Raw genomic sequence first — 23,239 nt, 5'->3', positions numbered from 1 at the left:
ATAATTGTGCCTAAGAGTCTCCCCCTGAGTACCTCTTCGTAGCTCAGATGTGGCCCCCTCTCTCTCTAACTGAGCCATCTGGACAGGTGAACTCACTGCCCTCCCCCTTACGTGGGACCCGACTCCCAGGGGTGTAAATCTCCCTGGCAATGCAGAATATGACTCCCGGGGATGAATGTGGACCCGGCATCATGGGACTGAGAGTATCTTCTTGACCAAAAGGGGGATGCAAAATGAGACGAAATAGTTTCAGTGGCTGAGAGATTTCAAATGGAGTCGAGAGGTCACTCTGGTGGACATTTTTATGCACTATATAGATAACACATCTTAGGTTTTAATGTATTGGAATAGCTAGAAGTAAATACCTGAAACTACCAAACTCCGACCCAGCAGTCTGGACTCCTGAAGACGATTATATAATAATGTAGATTACAAGGGGTGACAGTGTGATTGTGAAGACCTTGTGGATCATACCCCCTTTATCTAGTGTATGGATGAGTAGAAAAATGGGGATAAAAACTAACAGACAAATGGGGTGGGATGGGGGGATGATTTGGGTGTTCTTTTTTCACTTTTATTTTTTATTCTTGTTCTGGTTCTTTTTTTTTTTTTTTTTTAATCATCATTTTATTGAGATATATTCACATACCACACAGTCATACAAAACAAATTGTACTTTCGATTGTTTACAGTACCATTACATAGTTGTACATTCATCACCTAAATCAATCCCTGACACCTTCATTAGCACACACACAAAAATAACAAGAATAATAATTAGAGTGAAAAAGAGCAATTGAAGTAAAAAAGAACACTAGGTACCTTTGTCTGTTTGTTTGCTTCCCCTACTTTTCTACACATCCATTCATAAACTAGACAAAGTGGAGTTTGGTCCTTATGGCATTCCCAATCCCACTGTCACCCCTCATAAGCTACATTTTTATACAACTGTCTTCGAGATTCATGGGTTCTGGGTTGTAGTTTAATAGTTTCAGGTATCCACCACCAGCTACCCCAATTCTTTAGAACCTAAAAAAGGTTGTCTAAAGTGTGCGTAAGAGTGCCCACCAGAGTGATCTCTCGGCTCGTTTTGGAATCTCTCTGCCACTGAAGCTTATTTCATTTCCTTTCACATCCCCCTTTTGGTCAAGAAGATGTTCTCCATCCCACGATGCCGGGTCTACATTCCTCCCCGGGAGTCATATTCCACGTTGCCAGGGAGATTCACTCCCCTGGGTGTCTGATCTCACGTAGGGGGGAGGGCAGTGATTTCACCTTTCAAGTTGGCTTAGCCAGAGAGAGAGGGCCACATCTGAGCAACAAAGAGGCATTCAGGAGGAGACTCTTAGGCACAAATACAGGGAGGCCTAGCCTCTCCTTTGCAGCAACCGTCTTCCCAAGGGTAAAACTTATGGTAGAGGGCTCAACCCATCAAACCACCAGTCCCCTATGTCTGTGGTCATGTTAGCAACCATGGAGGTGGGGTAGGCGAATACCCCTGCATTCTCCACAGGCTCCTCAAGGGGGCACTACATCTTTTTTTTTTTTTTTCCTTGTTTGTCTTTTTTCTTTCTTTTTTTTTTTTTAACTTTCCCTTCTTTTTTCAAATCAACTGTATGAAAAAAAAAGTTAAAAAGAAAACAAACATACAATAAAAGAACATTTCAAAGAGATCTGGTTCTTTTTGATGTAAGGAAAATGTTCAGAGATAGATTGTAGTGATGAACGCATAACTATGTTATCATACTGTGGACAGTGGATTGTATACCATGGATGATTGTATGGTGTGTGAATGTATTTCAATAAAACTGAATTTAATTAAAAAACAATGTACTTTGAAAATCTCTTCCTAGTTTTTCATTAGGACTTATAAATAGATCAGATAGAGTTTGGGCCTACTCTTTACTCTTTTATTCTTAAGGAGAATAATTCTTTGTCTTTTTAACAGTATCACAATCAAAGGACTAGCCTAAGAGTCTCTGAGAAGAAGGATGGTTTGATAAACTCCTGTGTTCAGAGCAGAAATGTTAGCCTGGGCTTAGCTGGCCAAGGCTCAGACATTGCCAAAGTCTTTGTGCATACCCACACAGGAAGGTTGGTGGGAGCACCATGCTTTTGAGGCCGGGGTCATAGTTTGAGTTACCTGTGGAGATCCTAGATCCACTGACGATATCCAGAATATAAAACTAAAGAGAGAACTCTTGAGAACTCTGCACTATGAATAATAACCTTCCTGCATGTCTTGTTTCCTTTGTGTGCAAATGGCCATCATGACACTGACACTGGCAATTTCTCTTTTAAAGCATTCTCCAGCAGTTACAGAGGGACCAAGCCCACGCTGTGACGCCCGATAAAAGTCAGTTCCGCTCACTAAGTGATGCGGTGCAGAGACTGCTCTCCTACCACGTGTGCCAGGGCGCCATGCCCACTGAGGAGGACTTGCGGAAAGGTAAACAGCTCACAACCTGGGAGTGCCACTTTGACACCAGACACCCTCCTGTGGGTCCCCATGGATGAGCCAGAGAGAGCCACGTAACCCCCACATGATGGCCAGGTTATCATTTTAATCATAGACCTAACTTGTTCCTAATTTTCCCAATTTCCTAGTCCATGTTAAGGGTTGTGACTTATTGTTCTTAATATTCTGTGAAGGGACACCTAAATGTCAGTGTATTTTACTGACAAATTTGGGGGCAGTAAATCAAAGCATTGTTTGTTCTGATGGCTGCATATGGGATGGTGCTGAACTAGGTACTCTTCACAGCTATTAAGGGTCGATCTTTGCCTTTAGCGTGCACCCCCTTCGCTATTACTGTCAGCTTTATGGATATATAGATACTTGAACCTCCAAAAGAATTCCCTGAGGTTCCAAAGTGAGTCAATCAACTGAGGTAGATGTAGAGCAGTGCCATCATCAAGAACCTGACAAAAAGTTCAGGGTGTGCTGGGGCCCTTTACCCAACCTCACACACAGCATGTTTTAACACTTGGCCCTGCTGCCTCTCCCAGTTGTGAAGCTTGGTCCTGCTCGTCCTCTCCACCACCACTCCCAAACAGTGCTCCATTCCTTCCCCTCCACTGCTTTAATCCCTTCCTCAGTTGTCCCCAGACTTGTTTGCCTTGACCGGGGTCTCTGATGTCAGAGTGCAGTCTCTGTCAGGCCACTGTGTTCTTCCCTGGGAGGTCCCAGGAGCAGAGTCAAGATCCAGCATTGAAATAGGGGTGTTGAGACTCTGAGAGGCAGAGTGAATTAGAAAATTGAGATCTTTGGAGACCGACCGACAAAGGACAGAGCCACAGGGCTGTGACTGCAAGGTGTCCTGAAGCAGTCGTGTCTATACATAGATCTGGCCTGCCCTGGCCCAGACAGTTTGGACTTCGTTCTGTCAACTGTTTTAGTTTCTCATCTGATTAGAAGGGAGTGGGGGCTTAGCTTCTCCAAACTGGCAGATCATTCTCTATTCACTGATGTTTGTTACTGGTCTGTATTTAATAGTTTTCTTTTATAGATGATGTTTAAAGGTGTTATGTTTTCAGATTCCTAATTAAAGTTAGAATATGCTAATATTAAAATGAGTTTCTGTGACTACATACCAGTGGGCAGTGAGGGAAAGCAGTGCAGATGCATGGTGCTTAACCAAGGAAAATCTAATCTAAGAGGATGAAATTGTCATAGATAAGCCGTTTTTGAATAATGGAACTTTTGATCACGTTGAAAGAGTGATGCATTTCAGTTCAAAGAAATAAAGGACCTAGTGGGTGATTTATTCTCTCTTACTATTTTTTTCCTCTCTCTTTTTTTAAAGTGGACAATGAATTTGAAACAGTTGCTACTCAGCTCCTTAAAAGGACCCAAGCAATGCTTAACAAATACAGATGTCTGCTCCTAGAAGATGCCATGGTAAAATTTGTGCTACCAAGCATATTTGTTTTCTAAAAACTCCACAGGTCACATAGAGAAAAAGGTCAGGAAATCATATTCCAAAATGCAGTTTAAAAGGCACAGATGTAGAGAAACTTACATACTTTGCTGATAGTACTAATTATAGCAGCCAATATTTGCTGCACATTACACGGTCGATCACATGTAATGTACTGTTATTTTCCTATCGGACAGATGAGGAAGCTAGGGTTTTGATTAAGTAACTTGCCCAAGATCATATAGCTGGTAAGTTTGCAGAACAGTTTACAGAGCTAGGACACAGAGCAGGATCATCCACCTCCCCAGCCCATGTTGATGCTCTCCTGTGCCTCTCCCCAACCCAGAGATGTGGGAGGACTGGAGGCACCTCTAGAGAAGATCTTCCAGAGTAACATCTGAAAAGGCTAGGTGATGACAAATGCTAAAATTACTTTTTTGTTTTGTTTTGTTCTTAATAAAGATAGAATCCACATACCCTGAAAATAAAATCCACACTTAAATTTTAAAAGTATACAATTTGTTGGTTCTAACAAGGTTGTATAACCATCACCACTGTCTAATGTCAGAACATTTTCATCACCCCAATAAATAGACTAAACTTAGTTTTGAAGCACCAGAGAGTAAAGGAGAAAAGAGTAAGATATCTCAAGAAAGCATGGAAAGATCAAACCTATTCTGAGATTTCAGAAGTTCTAAATATTACAGGCTGGCTATAACCTGTAAATTGGTCTTTTACAAGTCATTTTCAATTTGAGATCAACTTTGAAAATGTATCTTTGCGTGATTAGTTGAACTAAGATATATATATATATATATATATATATATAAACTGTAAATGTGTGTGTTTACTTAAATATATAAATATTTACTTATATATATTTACTTAAAACTGTGCCTCTGGAGGTAAAAAGTTGTTCTCATATTGATAACCATTTGTGAAACAGAACTCTGAGACATCAAAAAAGATCATCTCTATCATTTGTCAAGAAAGGACCACTTGGTCAAATTATCTTACATCTGCCATGAATTTTCATGTTAAATAAGACCCAGAAATATAATCTAAGAGTTGATTCTGTACAGTAAAAACTGATTTTAAGGAAATGCTTAATTAAAAACAACAAAGTATAGCAGACTATAAAGTAAAAGATCATCCAATAAAAAAATTTCCAATATATATTGTTAAATAGAAGGGGAAAAAGGAAGGTACAAAACAGTGTGTACATAGCTACCATCTCTGTACAAAAATAGACAAAGAAAGAAGTATGTATATGCTTGCATGTGCATGAAGTATCTCTGGAAGATTATTTTAAGAAACTGCTAGGCAAGCAAATGCCTCTGGGGAGGTACAGGGTGGGTAAAGAAGGGATGCTTACTTTGCACATATTCTTTTAGTACCTTTTGAATTTTGTACCAATTTGTAAATTACCTTCAAAAAAAGTACAATTTTTAAAAATTACCAATGTGACTAGGATAAATGGGACTAAATGGGAAATGACTAGAACCAAGGCACCAAATTCTCATTTCTGAGACATCCAAAGATGCAGTGAGATGTCTTCCCTTGGTAAAAGGCATCTGGAGTAACCATCTCTCTCGTCTTCAGCGGATCAATCCCTCTGCCGAGATGGTGATGATTGATAGAATGTTCAACCAGGAGGAAAGAGCTTCTCTGTCCCGGGACAAACGTCTGGCCCTTGTAGACCCGGGTAAGAACCTCAGAGTGCAAGTTGGGAGAGGACTGACCTGTGGGTGCCAAACTCGAAGGGAAGAAAAACCCAGAGTTGAGAGCAGTAGATGAATATATTCTGTATTCTATATAGAAGGTGTATACTCTACAAATCCAAACTGGAATTTTGGATTTTACATTCAGTTAAGAGATTATGTTTCCCTATTGTGAACCTAAAATTCTCAACTAACTTAAGGACTAACTTAAGTCAGAAGCCTTCCCAAACTTCAGCAGAGTACTGTTAGTAGGGAAAAATCAGTAAAACACAGCACTGCCCACAAACTAGTAAACTTGTAGCTCCCCATTTAACTACTTTTCTCTCACCCCATGAATTTCTTGCCACATTCTGCCTCTTTTTAAAAAATGAGTTCTATTTTTTTCTAGCTTCTAAAATTTTTTTAACCAAATAACATTGTAACAATTCACAGAAAATGAATTTTACCCTTACTTTCACCATTCTATAAAAGAAATGTTTTATTTCCTCAAGTTTTCTTCTAGTTCTGGTTCCCTCTTTCATACATCATTTATACATATTTATAATCATAAGTCATATGCAAGATAATGATTTTGTATTCTCATTTTTTCTTTCATTTAACACATGTAAAGTTTTTATAATGTTGCTATAGTTTTCAAAATATTTAATAAAATTTTAATGCATTAACTTGATAATTTAGCTAATTCATTCTTCTGTTTTTAGACTATTTTTCTGTGGCTTTACTCCCATTCCTTTAATGTCTTTCCTGATACATATTAAAGTTCTGCCTTGTGCTTGATACAGCTTAAGAAGCTTCCAGAGAGAATGTGTAAGCCTTACACTTAGTCTAAACAGAGAGTCTGAAAGAAATACTATATCTATATGGGAGGATCCTCAAATCTCTCCCAAAAGGGAAAGAATAATGTAGGATATATTTCTGTTCATTTTTCTTAGAACCTCAAATCATCCCATTGCCTTTTGGTGAATTGGGCTTGGGGATAAACCCTCCTACTTTGTCCAGTGCTTCATATACCTCTATCTAGTGTCTACACGGTGTTTGAAGGATGGAATAATCTTTTTAGACTTCAAGGGTATATCCACTATATCTCACATTTTGGGATTTGGTGAACAAATTCAATGTTCACTCTATACATATTCTTTGTTGTTTTATATAGGTCATCAAAGCCCTATTTCACTTCCATTACTTCCAGAGTTAATACTTCTTCTGACCTTGCATAACAGATGACAGTAGTCTGCCTACCCCCGTCTGTACCTTCAACTCCCTAAATCCTCACAAATATGTCTTTTGCCATCCTCTGGCCCTTCTTCAAGCCTGACCCGGTTCAGGGCTTGCTCACAGACATGGTTCCTCCATAACCCACTGTCTTTCAAAGCAAATAGCATCTTGGGTTCGGGTTGATAATTCATTTTGTGCTCCCAGCACACTGCAGCTGGTTATACCAGGGTCCCTCGCATGTGTCTAGAGGGACCAAAGCCCTGTCACCCAAAGACAAGTAGGTTTGCCCTTGCCCCCCACAGCCTCATTTCAGGGCTTTCTGCTCTAAGGAAGAAACCAGGCTGATACCAGCACCTAATTTCTGTTTCAGACTGTTTCATTCAGATAGTAATAATTAAAAAAAAAAAAAATCCTAATTAAAAATAAAACTAAGTGATCAGGACTAAGTACAGCGTTTTGCACCACTGGTTTTCCCATTTGTCATTCAAAGAGGTTTAAGTTTCCCTTCTGGAAGCCATAGCCTCTTATCCTTGTTTACTTTTATAGGATGGCCTCTCAGTGCTGTGCTTCTGCATCTTCCTGTTTGTAATAGACTGACTTGGTGGGGTGGGCTGTGCTGGGTTTTCCCTCCTTACCTGACCCACTGAGAGTCTATTGTATAGCCCTTCCTCTTGCATTCATTCATTAATGTTCTTTTTGTTCCCGTTTCTAGATGGTTTTCAGGCTGATTTCTGTTGTTCCTTCAAACTTGATAAAGTCACTCACGAGATGCACTTTGGCAGGAGTGACCAGCCTGGCAGTAAAACAACCAGCTCTTTCCATCTGCCGGCCAAGGCGCAAAGCAGAGACCGAGCCAAGCCAGGCTTGGCAGAACCAATGAATCATGACCAACTTCATCTAGTGCCTAATCACATTGTGGTCTCTGCAGAAGGAAACATTTCTAAAAAAACTGAATGCCTCAGCAGAGCACTGAAATTTGACAAAGTGGGCTTAGCCCAATACTGGAGCGCTTCTGAAGAGAAACCCAGCCGGAGGGACTCCGTGAGGGCCAGTGAGTGCGCCCCTGGCCCTGAGGGGCACCAGAAGACCTCGTCCAGACCAGACTATGGTCCTGAGAGCCAACTCTCAAGTTCCCTAGCAGAGTCTCACTTGGAGATGATGCGCAGCAATTCCTTCCAAGACAAAGCTCTGAGGAATTCTCCAAAGAATGAAGTTTTACACACAGACATCATGAAAGGGTCAGGTGAGCCCCAGGCAGATCTCCAGCTCAGCAAGAGTTTAGAAACAACATTTAAGAACATCTTGGAACTCAAGAAGGCTGGGAGGCAGCCCCAGAGTGACCCTGCGGTTGGCGGCTCTGTTGAGTTAGATTTCCCCAACTTTTCTCCAATGGCTTCGCAGGAGAACTGCCTGGAAAAGTTCATCCCGGACCACAGTGAAGGCGTTGTAGAAACAGACTCCATTTTAGAAGCAGCTGTAAATAGTATCCTAGAGTGTTAGTAGCAGCAGTCCTTCCCCCCACTCCCACCCCTCAGCCCCCATCCCCCACCCCCTCACCCCATCCCGGACAAGTTACATTCTTTCCTGGCAAAAGCAAATGGAAACTGTCTCCTGTCTCCAGCCTGCTTGGTCTTTCATCACAGGTTATTCTTTCTGATCTCAACCCTGTTCTTTATTTAAGAGCAATACTTGTCGTGGTTACAGGGAAATCCTTCGTAAAATTAATCCTTGTTAAGAAAGCAGTCTGATAGGCCCTACACATTTCAAATGTTATGAAAGTGCTTACAGTCATTTTCTGTTTGTTTATTTGCTTTATTTTTCAAAACATTGTAACTCAATGAGATCACAGTACATTTGGCCCTCGGTAAAATTCTGACAATCATAAGTCATTTGAAAAGAATAGACTTTCTGAAGAAAATCTAACAGGACTGATAGAAGCTACTTTTTAAAGAATATCCCACTTCATCTCCAAATTTAAGGTTTTGTTTTGTTTTGTTTTTGGGGGGAAGGCCACATGGTTCTCTCCCCTTAGTCATCTGAGCAGTAAGTTGCTGGCTGTTCTGCTGGGACTCCGGGTCCTGGTGCAGAAGCCAGTAGCCAAAAGCAGGGCATGTGCGGGGCTTCCTTGTTCGTTATTCAAGTGCTTTTCCCATGTTCCGGGAGCAAAACGTCATGCTTTTCAGCATATCCGGGGTGAATTTGATCTAGGGAATGCTCTGTTCTTAGTGCAACAGCATGACTTGACATAATTTTGCCAGGCTAAATAAAGGAAAATGGAAACCAGTAAGTGGCACAGTGTACAGGGGAGGCCAGCCGGGCTAGAGCCATGAGGATTATAATATGTATATATATAAACTCATATCCATGTGAACTCTTAAGAAAAAAAGAGTTTTGCATTTTATAATTGGATATAGTCAACATATGATGTGATATGTTTTTGTTTGTTGCTGGATTTTGTTTCATTTAACCTCTCTTCCCACCCTCTCCCACAACAATTAGCCAAGCATCAAAAGCACTTTCATTTGAAAACTATGCTGTAACTTTTTAGGTTAAACCTTAAGGGGACTTTGGCCTTGTGTATGCTTCTTGTTGTCTGAGAACAGTAGTCACCCCTGGCAGCAATCATTACCAAAATATAGACAAACCAAAGGTAACCAGCCAGCCCACCACTGAAAGGAAAGATCTAAGACACAGGATTCCCACTTGAGAGGCAAAGGACATGTCCTACCAAGGTTCATGTTTGGCTCCTGTTCATATTAGTGGAAATGACTGACTTATTGCTTTATTATTTATATTTCTTTTCAGGGAGCTTCCCCCTTTTATCCTTTTTTTTGTATACCTGCCCAGGTCATTCCATTTCTATTGTTAGTTTCATTCTCAGTGTCACTGTAACCATCATTATCTCCTCTCATTGGGATAGCCACACAATGGTATTTTGCATGCACACTTGCATGTGTGGGTGTGCACAACTCTTAGCTGTTCAGATCCTGAGATCATTTGATTACAGTGTGTGCACGCTTACTCTCCCTCCTGTGCAACACATGTTCTCTCTCTCTCTTTTATTTTGATTCTCTCTCTGGCTTTAGAGGAGCAACCACTGGCCTCCACTCTAATTGGTTGCCAGGATATGCTTCTGGCTGTCCCCAGATTGGGGATGACCCCCTTATCGTCATGTTGGGCATTTCCTTTCCAGATTGCCCTGCAATGGAAAGGAAGGCTTCTGGTTTTTAAACAACACAACAGAAGACCTAGACTCTCCCTGCCACCCTGCCCCACCAAACAAAGAAACCCTTTCAGACAGCCAGTCTTTATAAAAGCAAAGTACCTTCTCTCCCTCCCTCCAGCCAATAGAAATTGGAAAATCTGGACCATTTTAGGGTATCCATTTTTTCCTTACTTGTGCCAATGTCCACGTTACAGATATCCCCCCTTTTCCTGTATTGTAACATACTAGAAAGATAAGTTGGTATTGCCAGTTGGAACTTTCTGTTTGGGCAGCCCTGGGGTAACACCCTGCCCTGACCTCTATTCTCCTCTCCAAGATTTCATAGGCTCTTCTTCTCTTACGGTTCATGCTCCCCTAATTCCTAGCAAGACTTAAAGATGGTCCCTACTGATCAAATTCTTCTCATTGTGGAACTTTGTACCTGGAAGCCCTCCTATAGGCAGCTGATGGTTAATTACTGCAAATCAGTGGAATTCTTGAGACAAGATAAACTTCATGTACATTTGTCCCCTCTCTTTCTTACCTATTCTGCCCTGCTACCCCAATCCTAGCTTTTCTGTATACCATCTTATAGGGTTTTTAAGCCCCAACACTTGTCTAACAAATGGAGAGCCTAATTTACCAAAACAAAACTTGTAAATTTTTGTGTCCTTGTTCGTAAGTTGACTTTTTATGGAGGAAAGATTCTAGATAATGACAAATGAAGATTACGAAATGTATTTTACTCCTGTGATTATGTTATGTGCACATGGGTCATAACTCGCATGTCGAGCCCCCTCTGGTGACGGGTAAGAGAGCTCAGCCTTGGATGGCCAGCATTCAGTTGTTCGGGTTCATTTAGTTAAGTTTTAGGACTACTTGTACTCAGTAACAAAAATCACTTTCTTTTTTTTTTTTCCTTTTTTTCTGTTGTGGAAAAGTGTGAATTTGTTATTAAGCATTTGATTTTCTGTGTCCTTACGTACTGCCTAAAGATAAAGCAAATTTTAAACTGGCAATTACGAAAAAGAAATATTTTAGCTCTGAAGAATTTAGCAGACTTTGTTAGATTAGGGAGGCCTTACAGACTGACTTGACTTAAAGAGGACGCGTCACTCACTGTCAGTGTGGTGTGGGCTTTATTTGCTTAAATACCTTCATTTGTATAGTATGTCTCACTTGAAATTGCTTTGTATACATTTTGTAAAAATATTTATAAAATGTTTTGTAAAAAAAAGTATAACAAATTGCAGTTTATTTTGTTATGTTGGATAAATACTGTTAAAAGAAACCAGTCAGTAACTATATTGTTAATCCATGGTTAGGAAATGTTTAGTTGGAGAATACAAAATGAAACAACCATTGCAATACAGCCAAAGATTTGGGAAAATGTGCAACTGTGATTGTCTTGATTTTGCAAATAGGAATGGCTACTTTTTCCAGAAGAAAAGGGTTAAGTATTCAGTGGGAGTTATATTTAAATATATTTTGCCATTACTAAAAAGCAGCCTAACCAGTGAAGGGATAGAATTTTAATTGATCAGCCTTTCCAAACCATTACAAATCAAACAGAGCTGGTCAGTGAGAAAGTGTAGTCATGTGTATCTCTGGCCTCCGTCCCTACTCCTGTCATAGGTCCTTAGCAAAAGAAGGAAACTGGAGGCCATTTGAAAAGCTAGATAAGTGAGCCTCAATCTCCAAGAAATTTTCATCAGTTGTTAAGTTTTTTTTCTTCAAGGACAAAGCAAAAGGTAAGGGACGGGAAAAGAAAACTTTTAAGACTTATTCAGGAACCAAGTGTTTCTCTTTGGATTTACGTATTTGACGTGGTTATACTGAGACATAGTTCTGTCATCTTATCTGTAAAACCAGCCCCATAAACCCCTCTGAGTTGCTACCTTCACAAGTGAGACTCTACCCAGATAGATAGAGAAACTACCAGAAGGTGAAGTGTTGTTCTGAGGGTGAGAATTTAGAACTCCTTAACAAATTTTTCTTTGGACTGACAATTTATAAGTGTACTCCTTACTTTATGGTTTAATTGCTTCCCCCTGCCCTTAAGGCAACAGAAGTCAGGAAATCAAGATTCTGCAGTAATCAATATATAAATAGGAAATTATTTTTGTGTACCTTTACAGAGGTCAGAATAATTACTGCTAAAATAATTATTGTATCAGTGGGTGCATCCTTTAATATCATTTGCAGCAGTGCCCTGGTGTCAAGCTTCTCTTCTTGCTAAGGATAAATGTATGTCTTGAATGCACCCCACTTCAGGCTATTTACAATGGGAGTGCTCCAGGAATGAAGAGTTAAGAAGGAAGGATCATTTGGTGGCTTAGTTAGGATTAGGATCTCTGTGTTCCCCCAGGGCATGCCCAGAGGAAAGACCAACCCTCTTCTCTTAGGATGGTTGAAGGACCTCAGTCATGTGTATGGAAGACCACGGTCCAGGAAAGGGGCACTACTACTCCTTGATGTGGAAAAAGTAGCCCGGGAACAGGTGGGGAGGCAGGGAAGGGAAAAGAAAGAAACCTCCAGAAGGGACACTAAAGCACCACTGCTCAGGCAGGGCTCTAGCTGTGCTGCCCTTAAACAGCTCCGCTCTGGCTCTGCTTCAGCCCAGGGTGTGTGCTCCATGGCAGAGTTAGGACCACTTGGGTGTCCAGCTGCAGGTGCAGAGTGTTACCCACCAAACCCCTACTGAGCAGTTTGCTGTGTGACAGTCACTGCTAGACACTTGGCAGACAAGGACATTTAAGGCATGATTTCTACTCTCAGTGCGATCACAGTCTAGAGGGGAAACAGCCACATAAATAACTGCATTAGATTTGAGAACTGGAGTTGAGAGAAGAAGCTGGGGTGCTAAAATTCTTCTGGACCATCACTTGGTAGAAAGCAGCAATATATTGCCCTGTTTCTTAATACAGTTTCATGGGTTATGTTTGAGGGATACTGAAAGTGAGAAAGAAAAAAGTATTATACTTTCTGCAGGAATGAAGATAAAGGATTTTTGTAATCATGGGGTTAAATATGTGCAGAAATCTGGTTCAGTATACATAAAAGTGGTCAGAGCACAATGATAGTACAATGGGAATTCTGGATTATCAACAGCCGGTGTCTACGTTGCTGCAGGCTAAAGTCTGTATAAGACCTGTATTCTTATTGGGCATGTGTTGGAGACTGGCCTTTGAAAACACAAAAGCAAGGAAGAAGTCATTTCTATGAAGGTTGAGGAAAGCCTTATGACTGGGTGGGGAGAGAGTACCTTTGGCTGCAGAATCTAGAAATGAGTTCCAACACCTCTCTAACACTTAATCAACTATCTTTATGCAAAGTACTATCAGCCTCAACTTCCTTGCCTATAAATTAAGAAGATTGTCCCTGTCTTCCACTTTCTTAGGATGTAAAGTGAGATTGTTATGGAAGAAGTGTAGAAAAGAAAAGAAAAAGCTAACGGCCTGTTATCTCTGAAATAATCCAGAGGCCTGAATTTTTCTGTTTTGCTTTTGGTTTTACCTGCTGTGCACTGTCTACTTCCTACCCCAGCTTCCCTGTGTCTACCTTGACCCTCAAGAGGCTGCTGCCTCTCACCTATTCTTTCCCTTTTCCTTTCCACTTTTGTCCCCCTTTTGCTTGTTTTTCATCAGAATCAAAAGCTGTTGTCCATGTTGCCCCTCCCAATTCCAAGCTCATTTGACTGCTCTCTTATTAATCTTTTTTCCTACCTTCTTCCTGATAACGCTTTGTCAGTCTCTAAGGAAGCAACAAGGAAAGCATGAAACAACAAAATGAAATCACCTGCAAGAAGGGTCATAATCTGAGAAGGAGGTTTGGGGCAGATGGGAAATGCAGATGGAGTCCCCGTTAGGGTATGGGTGCGTTGGTTTTGCCTTACTGAGACGATACTGCTCATTTATCTCAAGAAAGTAGGATTCCAAATAATCTAGAAGTGCAGTCAATACTGAAATAACTTATTCAGAGATATGTTAGGAAAGGGAGCCCAGAGTCAATTCAGAGAACACAAAACATCAGTCCTGAAAGGAGTCTTAAAAAACATAGCCAAGTGGGTTCTAAGATGCAAATCACAAGAATCTAATTACCTAGGGAGTTTTTTTCTTAGACTAATATGTGATAAACAAAGGGCATACCACAAAATATTCCAGGCCCTATTCCTTTTCCCAAAAATAACCCCAATCAATACTTTCTTGTATACGCTTCCAAATTTGTTTCACATGAATACATCCATGGGAGAAACAAAACAAAACAAAAAACAACAATCAACCAAACAAACCTGGAACCATTCTTACACCCTCCTCTGTATCTTGCTTTTTCAAATTTAACCAAATATCTAGCAATATTAGTTGGGATGCTTTGGTTACAAGCAACAGAAACCGATTCTGGTTAACTGACAGAAAGAGGATTTTTAGGGAGGATAAAGATCGAAGGGAAGGCTGAAGATCCAAAAGGCTTGAGAGAGACAGGAAAAAGGAAACTCCTGGAGGCTTTAGTAGGTGGAAGTTTTTGAAAGTCTTGCCCCAAACCTAAATGTCTTCCATCATCACTTTGCTCAAGATTGAAAAAAAAAAAAAAAAAAAAAAAACAGGAGAAAAGGTTAGGGTCTCAGGCCCCCTCCCACTGGGGTGGTAAGAGGAGTTGAGATTTTCCAGAGGCCCACCCCTTCAGCTTATATATTGGGAGGGCAAGGCTACAGATTTGAAATCCCTCATTCCAAGTGTGTACACAATGAGGAGGAGACCACAAGAGCAATGGAGTACCATTAGGAAGGGGGAATGGAGTCAGCAGGCCAAAAAATGAAAAACACCTACCACTGAGCTATCAGGACTTGAAGAGCTGTCTCACTGCTTTTAACAATTGTAGAGTCTTCCATAATTTATTTAAACATTGCCTAATGAATGGACAACTAAAGTGGCCAAGAAGTAAGAACAGACGCCAATGAGGACAGGCTAAAAAGAATAAGATTCTTGAAATCATAAATTCCTTAAAGTAAATGGCCATCTCATTGAGCAATCTCACTTGGGAAAAACAACAACAGTAAAAAACCTTCTTGTATCTTGCCCAATGCTAGAGCACGTGGTCAACGTTCAGTAAACACATATTCAGTGAACAATTTCTTGGTTGATGAGTGCCCTATCTTTTCATCTCTGGATCTTCCGGTGGAGCAATGGCTCTGATCCTAAGAATACATACTCTCCTACCACCATCTACTGGCATCGGAAAACCAGCAACCAATTTCCTGAATCCTGGCCCCCAAAGCCCTGTTCATTTTAATACCCCTGAAATTCTTACTCTTCTCAAATACCATCACAACCACAGAACCTACCTTTCATCGGTAGGCAGAAGAAACTACAAAGTAATGACATTCTTGTTCCTTGTTTACTATTTAGTGGATGACTCAGACTTTGTGACCCTTCTCTTTTTGCCTCCTTACAAAGTAAGGTATATGGTGAGTGGTGAGCTGCTGAAAGAGTATGATAATAAGCCTCACTCAGCCTTGACCCTGAAGATTGTCTTGCCTTTTGTCATTTATTCTCAAGTAGTGAGCTCTGGGTGTGATATTACCATTCTGGTTGGACTAGTTTCATAGAACATACCAACATGGTGCCTTGAATTGCCAAACCAACCACTCAGATAGTAAGTCCATTGCTGTGAAAGGTGCTGTAGAAGATACGGACATTTAAGACAAGTTTCCTGCCCTCAGAGAGTACCCAGTCTAGTTAAGGAAACAATATGCCAAACAGTACAGGATAAAGCCTGGGGTGGTGCCCTAAGATCAGTAAATAATGGCATCACCCTAGTCCCTTAGCATAAGTAAATATCTTATGCTGGACATTTGGCAGTGCCTGAAGACATTTTTGGTTGCCAAAACTGGGAGACAGGGAAGAGAGTGCTACCAGAGATGCTGCTCAACATCCTACAATACACAGGACAGTCCTCCATAACAAAGAATTATCCTACCCAAAATGTTAATAGTGCAGAAACCCAGAATTCCATTATAGACTATTAGGATAGGTGATGAGCAAGGCAGGCATGGTCCCTGCCCTCCTAATATGGTGAAGAAGATGTGTCAAAATAATATATTAAGAGAATTCAGAAACGGAAGAGACTATAACCTTGTTAGTCAAAGCGCAATCCTTGACTAGACTAACAGCATCCACATCACTTTGAAGCATGTTAAAAATGCAGAGTAACTCCGCGTCGTCCACGTTTCTCCCCTCCACCGTCCCCCATCAGAATCTTCATTTTAACAAGATCTTCCCCTGACTCCTAGGCACATTAATGCTGGAGAAGCGTTGTTCTGGAGGCTTCCAGGAGGAAACTGGACCTAAGCCGTTTTTCAGGATTTTGTGAAGACTGGGAGAGCACATACCAGGCAATGAAAAATATTAGGAAAGATTCTGTGATGGCAAGGAAGCATTTCTAGTTTTGGTCCAGCCATTATAATTAATATAACATTGACCGCTTGCTATCTACCACTGTTCTAAGCGCTTTATATTGAATATCTCATGTAACCCTCTTAACTCTATTAGGTAGGTCCATTATTATACCCATTCTGTGGCTGAGAAAACCGAGGCACATAATTTGCTCAAGGACCTACACTAATGGAAGCGGGCAGACATAACCGGAGCTACATTCTTTACCAACCTAAGTAGTCCACAAACACCTCCAGCTACACCTGAGAACCAAAGCCATTGGTCTAGCTCTTTACCGAACCAAGAAGCTTTCCCGAACTTGCAGGTCTTCCGATCTAGAGCCGAGCAGTAGAGCGGGAGCCCGAAGAACAGGGACCGACGCTAGAGCGGAAGCCGCAAATGCATTATGGGAAACGTTGCGTTATTTCCGGCCAAGCCGCCAGCATCATGAGAATATAGTTTAAATGAAAAGGCCTGAATCCTGAAGATGAGATAGGCTCTAAAAAGCTGGGAAGGGGTGCGAAGGAAACTTTGTGCAACTTTTGACAGGGATCAGGGTCGCCAAGACCACCTGTCAGCCGTTCACTGCTGCCCAGTGGCGCCGGCTGTCCGGGTCCTCCACTTGCGCTAGAACAGACGTCTCTATGGTCAAGTAAACAGCGTTTTCTCTGGCCCCAAGTAGTGAGCGTGCGCACGAGGAGTAACTGCAACGGCGGAAAGATGGCAGAGGAAGAGTAAGTGTTTGGGGCTTTGGATGTGTGGAGTGGGGCTTGAGCATCCGGTGCCATCTGCAGTGTTTAAGTATTGGTAGCGAGAAAAAAGGATACTTGTGGGTTGTAGGAAGAGGGAAGGAAAGACTCCAAATTCCAGAGGGTGGGGGCGGCAGTGTGGAGCCACAATAGCTGGATTAGGTGGGCGGAGGGGGCCGCCGTCGTTTTCAGATTAGTTCGGAAAGTGAGGATTTCCTTTCAGGCCGCGGGCTGGGGAGAACTATTTAGGTTCACCCGGCTTGACTTCAGATCTGTATTTACCCTGCACCCGCCCCAATTCCACGAAATTTTACTAGAATCTCACCTGCTAACCTATCGACTTTGAAAGGCTGGGGCTGCAAAAGTGCCATTGATGTATACGAGGCCCAGTGACCAAGGGGCTCTTGACTTTTAAGGTTTTGAGGGCAAGTGAATGTGAGGGGCCCATTTTGAAAACTGGGGTCAGAAACAGGTTTCTGGGAAGGCTCAGGTTTTCAGGAATTTGAAGACAGTAATGTTCCCCGCAGCCCAAGTATTTTGGGTGGGTTTGGAAATCCATTGGAGTGTCGTTTCCTGAATATCTCTGATGCCAGTTTTCTGTATCAGGCCAAGAAAAAAGATTCCTTTGGTCCCAGAAAATCTCCTGAAAAAGAGGAAGGCTTATCAGGCCCTCAAAGCCACCCAGGCAAAGCAGGCACTTTTGGAAAAGAAGGTAATGATGGGAAATAAGAAGAACGGGATTCGAGTTTGTAATTGGTAAGCTTTATCCAGCATGTGATGAACTGAGATATGGTATCCACTAACCAACCCCTCCCTCATCAATTTGATTATGTCAGGTTTATGGTTCACCTCCTCATTTAGCAAATATTTATCTATCACCTGTGGGCAAAATGCTGGAGTAGAGTTTGTTACAGAAAAAGTGGAGTGGAGACTGCTCCTCCATTCATATTATGTGACTGGAAAGACCAAGTATGCTTGCATACATGGCAGAAAACTGATTGTTTAAATGTGCCAAACGTTTTCTGGTATTTGTTGAATGTTTTCGAAGAAAAGTACGTATTTGTCAGGTCTTTCCCCAGTAATTTTTTAGTTTCCTCGATTACACCTTTATTTGGGTTTCTCACCTTTTCAGAAGATGGGGAAGTAAACGCAGTAGTTATTTGCTGTTGTGGACGTAAAGATGAAAGGAGGCACAAATGGTGATGATGGTCTGTCTGTTTTCTCTGTAGCAGCGGCGAGGGAAACAGCTCAGGTTTAAGCGACTGGAATCGTTTTTAATTGATTCTCAGCGGCAGCAACGTGACAGGATACGCCTCAGACGGCTAGAAGTGAAACCTCATGGCTTGGAAATGCCAGATGAACATTCCTTGGCCTTTGTAATACGCATCCAAAGGTAGGGAACTGGTGTTTTGTTGACTCTGGGGCTGGAGCAAACTGTCAGTTTAGAGGAGGTGAGGAGGTAGTAGGCCCTAAGCCACTAAAACAAGTTGTGCTAAGAATTAAAGGGTGGGCAAAACATAATTTTTGCTTTCAAGAGTCTTTTCGTTTGGTTATGGAGAGTGACCAAAGGCAAATAGGCATGTATATGAATTAAGTGCTTTTAGGGTCAAGTACAGGATTCTTTGGCTAGGAGTGTGGAGAAGCTAACTTAAATAGCCTTTCTAAAGCAAGAATTTGAAGCTGACCTTAACTAGATAAAACCTGACTTTTCCAATGCCGTTCATTTCAGGATCAAAGGGATAGGTTTACTGGTGCGGAGGACCATTGAAAGACTTCGCTTGAGGAAGATTTTCAGTGGTGTATTTGTGAAAATGACCCCCACAACCCTAAAAATGCTGCGTACAGTGGAACCTTATGTGACGTGGGGGTGAGTAAGGTTTTCTGTGTGAATTCACATTAGATTGTAAATGAGGGTATTGAGAACTGTTCTACAAGGCTCATAATACTATGTTGAAGGAACATTTTGCTGTAACCAGAGTTGCCAAAAATCAGTTGGTGGCTATGAGAACCTTTGAGCATTAGATAGACAGGAGAGGTGGAGCCCAGGCAGGTTAGAATGATCTGAAAAGTACAATGGCAGGGCTTGTTTAGTTGTAGCCTAAGGCTGAGTAAGATGGGTAGAAGACAGATTAATTTTTGGAGCCTTTAGGCAGAGCTAGAAGTAGTGCTTGTGTAAGAAAAGCACAGTTTCAGACGAACAGACAAACCTAAGTACATCTGTCTGGTAGTATTCCTCAAACATTAAAACCTAACAAAGGTTTAGGTTTAATTCTTATACCTTCTTGAGTAGAGGGTCACTGAAGGCCAAAGTCCTAAACTGTAAGCCAAGGCATGTTTTATATCTATAAATTATTTGGAAGCAAAGTAAAAGACATTAGTTAACTTGAAGTGATTTTTAAATTTCTGCTAATTACATAGCCAGGGCCTCTGGTTCTTTATCCCTTCTTCACTCTTTTATTCCCAAACATCCCAGCTGGAATGTGATTGCAGGGTCCTTCCTGGTGAGGCAAACAGGTGGCCTTTTCTCCTCAGCCAGGATGCAGAACTGAGTCGCCAGTGTAATGCAGTGTGCCAGGTGCTGGCTAAAGATGTACTTTATTCTGTTTTACATAGATTTCCAAATCTGAAGTCTGTCAGGGAACTCATCCTGAAACGTGGACAAGCCAAGGTCAAGAATAAGATAATCCCATTGACAGACAACACAGTAATTGAGGAGCACCTGGGTGAGTGCAGCAGCTTAGGGCTTATTGGGGGAGGAAGTAGGGTTCTTTGGATGGCCTCAATGTGGGATCCAGGTCATATATTTCTTGGGGTCCCAAAAACCTGCCAGTGTGTCCAGCTATCAGTATATGTTGGTTAAATGTTGAGATAAGGAACTGTGCACTTATGTTTCCTAGGGAGGTTTGGTGTTATTTGCTTGGAAGATCTCATTCATGAAGTTGCCTTCCCGGGGAAGTATTTTGACAGGATCTCCCAATTCTTGTGCCCATTCCATCTCTCAGTGGCCCGTCACGCTACTAAGAATAAAGTGGGCTTTTTCAAGGAGATGGGCTCACCTGGTTATCGGGGCGAAAGCATCAATCAACTCATCCGACAGCTGAACTAGACCCAGGTGAGGCTGTGCTGAAAATCACCTTTGGGTCTGGTTTCTGATGGAGCCATACCTTGCCACTTCAAAGTTCTTTTTGCATCTACCAGGATTTGAAAGTAATCTTGGTACTGGGAAGAGAGACAGAAGACAGGTATTTACAAGTCCGTTAGGTGGAGAGGAGCTTGGACCAGTGAATTCCTGATTAGGACTTGGGGCTGTGTATATCCCAAGAGTTACAGGCTGGAAAATGCCCAGTGATGTAATAAGTTCTGTATTTTGGTGGTCATTTAGCTGGAAATGGGGAAGGAGTGATACTAAAAACTAAATTTGAAAAGGATTTGAATATCTAAATCTGTTTTGTTGAAGGCAGCATATGCCTTTTGAAATTGCTCTATTGATAACTGTTGTGGTTATTCTTAGGTGCCAAATTGCAGTGCCTTTATTAATGCAGTTGTTTTTCTTCCTCAGAATCTCTGAAAGCACATTGCATTGGAGGCATATGTTTGTTTTCTGAGTTGCTATCAAGTATCTTCAAAGAAGATTATTTTCTGCTCTGTCTTCACAAACTGAAGGGGAAGGATCAGACAAAAGACAGTGGGTGATGGGCATGGCAGGACCCCTCATAGCACAGCCTTGTTCCAAGGGAAGGTTCCACTGCATTTTCCACGTGGCCGCTACCTCTTCTGAAATCAACAGAGGACACATATTTGCCATGGAGGAGGGAGTTCTGCTGTCACATCTTCTGTCCTGGGTTTAATGTTGGTGAATACTCAAGCCTGTATACCAGGCTTCCGACACTCTGTAGCAGTGGACCAAGCCCAGGGCATACATGAACCTGGGGGTTCGTTCCTAGGGTGTTGTTTTGGAAAGAACTTAAAATACAGTTAGAAGAACACAAAAATGAATGCTTAGTTGTCTCTGCTGTGAGTCCATGTTTCAGCCTTCCCCTGAAAACTTTGAGAGCTCACATCGGGCTGGCTCTAAGAGTACCTGGTGGCTTCCTTCTCCTAGCCTGCAACCGAGTTAGTCTTTTCCTCTAGGATTTTAACCTATTCTTGGGTTAGAGACCCTATTGAGGATCTATGAGAAGGGAAAGACCCCTTCCCCAGGAAAACAAACCCACTCAAAATTTTGCTTTGAATTTTAGAGTGTCTGTAGACCCTTATCCTCAGGGACCTATGCACTAATGTGAGGAGGTCTTGCTCCATCACAATTGGTCACCCAGGCCCTGCCCTTACTAGTCTCTGGTTCCTTGCAGCTATAAAGATACCTGTTTTCCCTTCAAGTCAACTGGGTGTTTCGTACTAAGAACACCATGGTGGATTGCTAAGGCCCCTGCACTGTCTGTAACACAGGGAAATGCCCACCACTTGTTTGTTCTGCGCTTCATGATGGAATTTTGTTTCCTTGATGCTCAGTTCTATATATAAAACCTGGATCATGAAGGAGTGATCTTGGTTGGGTGTGGATGAAATTAGCAGTTTGACCTTTTAAGCTCCAGGCACTAATTTAGTTGGGCTCTTTCGTACTTTGCCCTTTCCTTGCATATTCTGTACTGCAGAAGTATTGCTCTCTGCTGTGCTAGTAATGATGAACATGCTGGTAATGATGTAAACCAACTGCAGGGCTCCTGAGGACATTACAACTGAAAATAGGATGTGATCCTGCTTGTGTCCACCCCTAAATGGACCTTCCCTGTGCTGCCATCACACAATTACCTTAACGTCCATCTAATCCATTGATGAGGACCTACCAGGCCCAAATTAATACTTGAAAACATGCTTAACCAATGTGTTCCCTGATCTTTAAAAGCAAAGTTGCTTTGCTGCAACTTTGGCTCATGGGGCTGTCAAACGTAGCTGTGAGTTAGAGGCATAACAATACCTTAAAGTATGCCTGGTTATGAGGTAGTTAATTAGGCTGATTGGCTCAAAAGTTAACCTGCCAGGAATAGATTTGTTGTAGATGTTACTTATACAAAATCAGATTACTTTAAAATGATGTACACAAAGCCATGAAAAGTAGCACTTGTGAGAATGGAAGCCAAAAGATTTATGTCCCAGATCTGTCTTGTACTAAATACGGGAATATTGTGTCTATCTTGCCTGTAAACTGCTAACAGCTAGCCAAGCAACCTCACAGGTTGTTAGAAGGATCAAAGAAAATACATTTTTTAACTTAGAATTTGATAAGTTATAAAAATTGTGCACTGCCGTTTAATATACCATGATATACCATTCCCTGAACAAGTTACGGGACTGTTATTTTCTGAAAAAAAAACTACACCTATTATAAAATCTCCAGGTTAGTGTATGCTAATATGGGTTGTTCATGGCATTCAGTATGTACCTGGTATGGTCTAGATGTTGTAGGGAAAACAAAAACACAAAACCTAGTTTTAGGGAGCAAGAGTAGGTGGAGTGAGCCGCATGGCCAATTAACTAAGGTTGTGGGAACTTGTCCTCTTTGCTCTAAGCCTTTAGTCCCCTGCCTGACCTAACTGGTGCCCTGGTTCAAGGGTTTTTGTTCATTGGGTTTTTTTAAAGTACTTGGATATTTGAAAGTAAATTTTTAATTAGTACATCATGTGGTGAATATGATTAAAAGGAGAAATATTAGGTGGTATATATGCCACTAGAATAAAAAATAGAACAGTACAGCACAAACAGGGAGCCCTAATTAAACTAGGAGCTACAGTTAATAGTACAATTATAATATCTTTCATCACTTTCTACAAACATAACACACTAATGCAAAGTGTTAACAAATATGGCAGCTCTGTGTTTTCTGCATGACTTTTTTTCTGTAAACCTACAACTCCTCTAATTAAAAAATACTTTAAAAATAAGGAAATTTAAATGAAATATGAACTTAAATAAATCTTAGAAATGCTTCAGGTGGGACAAT

The 23,239-nt window shown here is 41.4% G+C and overlaps 2 protein-coding genes across 2 annotated transcripts in view; both read left to right on the top strand.

The window, feature by feature from the left end:
• Positions 1–11,454, top strand: part of BICRAL (BRD4 interacting chromatin remodeling complex associated protein like) — a 119,284-nt gene extending 107,830 nt beyond the window's left edge. The window contains exons 10-13 of the mRNA XM_037844824.1: positions 2,304–2,449; positions 3,807–3,901; positions 5,523–5,625; positions 7,569–11,454. Of these exons, the coding sequence (XP_037700752.1) occupies positions 2,304–2,449; positions 3,807–3,901; positions 5,523–5,625; positions 7,569–8,356 (1,132 nt within the window). The 3' untranslated portion in view covers positions 8,357–11,454. The remainder of the gene's footprint in view (positions 1–2,303; positions 2,450–3,806; positions 3,902–5,522; positions 5,626–7,568) is intronic.
• A 5,465-nt stretch (positions 11,455–16,919) lies between these two features.
• Positions 16,920–23,172, top strand: RPL7L1 (ribosomal protein L7 like 1). The gene is made up of 7 exons (XM_037844527.1): positions 16,920–17,226; positions 17,848–17,953; positions 18,471–18,634; positions 18,971–19,108; positions 19,855–19,964; positions 20,139–20,353; positions 20,801–23,172. The coding sequence occupies exons 1-6, from the start codon at positions 17,213–17,215 to the stop codon at positions 20,345–20,347; spliced, it is 741 nt and encodes a 246-aa protein (XP_037700455.1). The 5' UTR covers positions 16,920–17,212; the 3' UTR covers positions 20,348–20,353; positions 20,801–23,172.
• The last annotated feature ends 67 nt before the right edge of the window (positions 23,173–23,239 follow it).

This window comes from Choloepus didactylus, chromosome 7 (genome assembly GCF_015220235.1).
Source record: "Choloepus didactylus isolate mChoDid1 chromosome 7, mChoDid1.pri, whole genome shotgun sequence".
Taxonomy (NCBI): Eukaryota; Metazoa; Chordata; class Mammalia; order Pilosa; family Megalonychidae; genus Choloepus; species Choloepus didactylus.
The sequence above is the reverse complement of the archived record's forward strand: the minus strand, read 5'-3'. Positions and strand labels throughout refer to the sequence as shown.